This window comes from Osmerus mordax, chromosome 2 (assembly GCF_038355195.1).
Source record: "Osmerus mordax isolate fOsmMor3 chromosome 2, fOsmMor3.pri, whole genome shotgun sequence".
In the NCBI taxonomy this organism is placed as follows: domain Eukaryota; kingdom Metazoa; phylum Chordata; class Actinopteri; order Osmeriformes; family Osmeridae; genus Osmerus; species Osmerus mordax.
This window is the reverse complement of record NC_090051.1, coordinates 13,733,659-13,739,137: the sequence shown is the minus strand read 5'-3', so window position 1 is coordinate 13,739,137 and position 5,479 is coordinate 13,733,659. Positions and strand designations below refer to the sequence as shown.

General features: G+C 47.1%; 1 protein-coding gene across 3 annotated transcripts; it reads right to left on the bottom strand.

The window, feature by feature from the left end:
* Nucleotides 1–221: 221 nt before the first annotated feature.
* On the bottom strand, nucleotides 222–1,502 carry LOC136957481 (gap junction alpha-8 protein-like). 3 transcript variants are annotated; one of them, XM_067251444.1, is made up of 2 exons: nucleotides 408–1,493; nucleotides 222–320 (listed from the first exon to the last, which is right to left on the bottom strand). In XM_067251444.1, exons 1-2 carry the CDS (start codon nucleotides 1,491–1,493, stop codon nucleotides 222–224), a joined length of 1,185 nt encoding a protein of 394 aa, XP_067107545.1. The 3 variants fall into 3 exon arrangements, with proteins under 3 accessions (XP_067107545.1, XP_067107537.1, XP_067107554.1); XM_067251436.1 differs by having other exon boundaries at nucleotides 222–494; nucleotides 573–1,493; XM_067251453.1 differs by having other exon boundaries at nucleotides 222–1,502.
* Between the last annotated feature and the right edge of the window lie 3,977 nt (nucleotides 1,503–5,479).

Sequence of the window (5,479 nt, the reverse complement as noted above, 5' to 3'; positions counted from 1 at the left end):
ACTTTTTTTTTGCCTTCTTGAATTATACTATATTTGTCCTAATAGTAAAAATAACTGTTTCAATACATCCCTGTTGGTATCTGTTTGTTTTCGTTGGTGAATGTCTTGCTGGTTTAAGAGTGTCATTTTGAGTTAGATTTGTGTTTGCTCCCTTGCATTCAATGTAAGCTAATGTGAGTAAAAGAGTGTATGTGCTTGTGTGTGTGTTTTCCCTCACAGTTTCATACAGTGAGATCGTCTGACCGTGCCCTGCTGCTGGCCTTACTCAACCTGCTCAGTGGTCTCGTATCTTCTATCGTATCTGCCGCCTCCATCCCCACCTCTGCAGGTGGCCCACCCTCCCCGTCAACCTCCTCCTCCACCTCCTCCTCCTCATCCACCACCTCCTCCACCCTCTCCTCTGACACCTCCCTCGCCTGCACCTCTTCCTCGGGCTCCTCCGGGTGTAGTGTCACCCCTGCTGTCTCAGTGGTCTGGGCGTAGGAGGGAAGAGTCTCATCATACACCTTAGAGATTTCTTCCATGGGCAAGACCTCCTCCGGCTTCTCCTCCAGACTCTGGAAGGGTGGTGCCAGCCTCCCAGCCTCCATGCCCACCTCTGTCAGAGGGTACAGGTGTGTGACAGGGGGCGCCTTCTCCTCCTCGAGCAGCCGGTAGCCCTTGGCCCTCTGCAGAGAAGGCACGGTCAGGGGGGGCAGGCTCTTCCCTGGGAGGGGCAGGGGGGATGAGCCCTCACCCTGGGCTGGGGCGGGGCCTGGTTTCCTGAAGACAAAGCGTATTTTCTTCAGGCCCAAGTGACTGATCTCCACGAAATTGAGGAAGAGCGAGACGCAGGCCACGGCCAGCATGAAGATGATGAAGACGGTCTTCTCTGTGGGGCGAGACACGAAGCAGTCCACCGTGTTTGGGCAGGGCCAGCGGCTGCACTTGTACAGTGGCAGGATGCGGAAGCCGTACAGGAAGTACTGGCCCACAACGAATCCCACCTCAAACAGAGTTTTGAAGATGATGTGGCAGATGTAGGTCCTCAGCAGTGTGCCCTCCAAGCGGAACTTCTTACTTCCCTTGGTGCTCGTCTCCTTGGTGGTGCGGACGCTTCCCTGGTCGGGCGCCAGCGGCAACCGCTCCTCGCTTAGCTCCTGCTGACGGCTAAGCTCCGCCTCCTCGCGCTCTTTGCGCTTTTCCTCCATGTGAACGTGATGTACAGCATGGCCCACGTAGACCAGAGACGGCGTGGAGACGAAGATGATCTGGAGGACCCACAGGCGGATGTGGGAGATGGGGAAGGCCTCATCGTAACACACGTTCTCGCAACCAGGCTGCTGCGTGTTGCAGACATAATCGCTCTGCTCGTCGCCCCACACAAACTCGGCCGCCGTGCCGAGGATGAGGATGCGGAAGATGAAGAGCACCGTGAGCCACACCCGGCCGATCACCGTCGAGTGCTCATTCACTTCCTCTAAAATATTACCCAGAAAGCTCCAGTCACCCATGATCGGTCCGTAGCACTGCAGAGTGAAGGGTGGGGTGGAAAGGGATAGGATGGAAGAAGAGAAATAAATGGAGAGAGAGAGAGGGAGATGTTTAAAATGGAGATGGAAAACTTCAAGCTTCCCAATCTTTGTCCCTAATAACAGTTTTAACATCTGAACCTTTACACATACTACTGTTCTACTGATAACCTGCGGCAAATCGAAATATGTCAAAATGGATACCGAACAGCCAGACATGGAGGGGAAGTCTGATCCCTTTCCACATGACACGTAGAAACATGAACAAAACTGTTTAAAAGTTGAATAAATAGTTTTACAAGGTCTCATCAATGCCAATGACTAACATCATTGTTCCAACTTCTTATCGACAATCAGTCAAAAGCCAAATCTTCACAACATGAAACACATACCAAAAAAGATCTGGCAGCAGCCTCTAGGTCAAGCCTGCTTTCACTAGCCACCAAAATGCTACAAAAAGTACAACTCCTCGATGAAGACTAGATATAAAACATGTTTCGGATGCATGTGTAAGGTATGATATAGGTTAAACTGGATCAAATGGGCAACTTGCCACAGCTGCGGCTCCGGCGAAGTCGAGTCCTGTCCCGTTCTCTTGGCACCCGGCAGGGAATAGTGAACTTTTTTCTGCCCTCTTTCCCACCTAAAGCCGTGTCCTTGTCGCCCCACTGAGCAGATGTGAATGAATCGGCTCTGATGGTTGGTTTTTACTTTGCTGCAATATTTAAGCTTGGAGCCAGACAGCCTTTATTCACAGGGCGACGCGTGGTGACGCAGGAGACAATAGGATCAGCAGAGCCAGGCCAGGGATGTATGGGAGCAGGCTTCAGGCTCGCACAGCAGCAACAGCATCATGGACACGATGCGGCCAGGGCACAGGGTACACGCCACACAGTAGTGTGGACACGGGACACACACACACATGCACACAGACATAAACACACACTCTTGTTCACACATGCGCATGCAGACACACGTGCATACAAACAGACAGACACGCATCAGAAAGGGTCGGAAACAGCTAAAGCAAGATAACGTAACCTGATACGACCTTACAGAGTCTAACAATGAGCTATATCCGAATAAAACAGAAAGATTGTGTTATTTTCTCTCTCTTTCTTTCTGCTGTACTGATGTTTAGGATCCTTATATTAACTTACTGAGGTTTTATTGTCACTTATTTTGATTCCACAACATGAAGGTAAAACGTACATTCTCTGTTGAAATTGAGCCCTTCAGACTATTTATTTAGAAGACTTTGTGCATTCCATGTACATAATGTATGTATCACCTATGCAGTGTGGTTTTGTGAGTGTGTGTGTCTTTAAGTGTCATGGGTAACACCAGATTTTGACTAATTGGATGGGAATTTGAAGAATTCTGGCCATTGATCGAAAGGACATGCAGAGATGACTCCAACTCTCCAGGCTCACAGAAGACCAACTCTGTGGCACAGATCTTTTGATCTCTCAATCACCTTACAGTTGATTAAGCATGAAAGGATTTCTGATGGTCGGCTAGACCAGTGTCAATAGAATTCCCATCACTATATCATGAGCAAATTGAAAGAAGCATAAAGGATCATTGCTTAACAAATCTGTCAAATTAAGTAAGTGGAATACCATGACAGTTGCCATATTTTGTAACCTGTTGTCAAACATACTTTCTGTTTTCTGCAAGCCAGTCTCTCTCACATCGAGCTTGAGGGTCTATCAAGTCTACCAAGAGTCTAAAGGAAATCCAGGAGTCCAGATTAAAAGACCCATACTTTATTTCAAGAACATGATTGGGAACAATGTCAAACGTATTCTGAGTTGCCACAATGTCTGTCTTGCAGCATTCAATCATGCATAGACAAAACAAGCCAGTGGTTCTCACACCCTTTAGCCTGTGTGTCTGTGCCTCGGTCAGTCAGATGTGCATAACTCAGGGCCAGGAGACAGCTACAGGATGGCAACACTTCATCACACTGCCTGTAATAAACTGTATGGGGCAGTGACATGTACACTAACAAACACACACAAACACACACAAACACACAAGCACACAAAGTGTCAACCATACATAAACAAAACGATGTGTATGGAGATTTCTTTGTGTGTGTGGGGAAAAAAGAAAGAAAAATACTTTTCAAGAAAATCGGCATCTTCGATATAAAATTATATTATAAAATGGAAAACAACTCAAACTGAACCATAGGTTTAACCTCTACTTCAGGATGGTTTCACAATGTTTGTTCTTATACACTGTCTTTCACATTCCACCCAACAAACCCAATGAGGCAGATATACACAGAGCACACACAGACGTGGGAAAGGTTTATTTGAATTGTTTCTGTTATCCAAACTGTTGAATTATCATGCCCAGGAGGAAACAGTTGAAGAGAGAATTCTAAGCAGAGGGCTGAACTGTACTATGGCAGGAGTGGGGCAATGTTATGTGTTTGACACATTGCTTATACACAGTCAAACAATTCAGTTCAGGTCAAGGTTCTCATGACCTACAGGCTTGTTATTTTGATCCTACACTTACATCCATTTCAGGTAGATTGTTTTAGCATAGTTCATCCATATATTACAGAATTCATGGACATGTGCTCTGATTAAGGAGGACATTCTCCCAAACACAGTTAGGGCATCAATGGCTTCGTCTCAGTACGAGTACATTGAGAACAATGTATAAACTGGAGTCTAATTCCTTGTATGCATACACATACTTAGCCAATAAAGCTGATTCTGATTCAGATCTCTTATCACCGTGCCTGTCTGACAAATAGCTACCCACGTTCTAAATGACATCACTGAGTTAGACACCCCACCATTTGTGTCAGAACTGTCCCAGACAGCAGAGCTGTCATGGCACATTGCAGCCATCTCTGGAGAAGAACCAGTCTTTTCATACGTTTCTAGATTTTTTCCATTTATTTATTGAACCAGTTTAAGCGCTCTGCTAGAACATGCCCTACACTGCTTCTCCCTGCTGTGTCTACTGATGGCTACTGACAGCTGACAGTCTCCTGTCAACATCTTGCCCAGGCACACCATATCTCCATTGACAAGAACAATCAGAGGAGATGAGAGAAGAGATAGAGTTTTGGGATGAGAGATGACAGTAACCATGTTCAGAGAAGGCTATGTAGGAGAGGCAGGGCATGGTGGCTGGGCTGGGGTGGGGTGCTGAGGGCCAGGGGACTCCCTTTAAAGAACTGTGTGTTGGTATAGCGGCTGTTGGCATGCTAAGCCCTATGTTGGGCTGGTGAATGGCAATGGGATTTCACACAAAGACATGATGTCATGATGGAGGGTACGGACTCTATTGAGTTTGTGCGGTGAGGCGTGAGGCCAGATTAGGAGCCTGAAGCAGAGCAGCAACCGGCGGCTAGTCAGGTCGCTAACACACTAACAAACATATCGTACACCGATCTGCCTATGGCGCGATGGCGCCACGCGCTTCCTGGTCCCTTTGCTCTCCGAAAAGAGAGGGTGAGAGGGAATGGGGTGGGGGGCAGAAACCAATGAAGATAGAGAGGACAAGAGAGTTAGATGAAAGGTAGGAGATAAAGAGAAGAGAGATCAAAACGTTGCGTCTGCGTCTCAGTAGAACAGAACCCTGAATGGCCCTACCAGATACAATTAATGGGGAGTGTGAAGACCACACTACAACTCCTATCTGCCACCTTGTCTATGCACCGGATTACCATATGAGTACAGAAAGAACTACAGTAGACAGAGAGCTACGCTACAGAGGGAATTACTGTACTGAGATATAACTACAGTATACAGGACAGAGTGTGAAAGTAGTCAGCAAATCACCCTCAGTGCAGTAACTTTTGAACATTCTCTCTCTCTCTCTCTCTCTCTCTCTCTCTCTCTCTCTCTCTCTCAGTCTCAGTCTCAGTCTCAGTCTCAGTCTCAGTCTCAGTCTCTCCCACACGTTTCAGAATCCCATGATCATGCACTATTGCACTG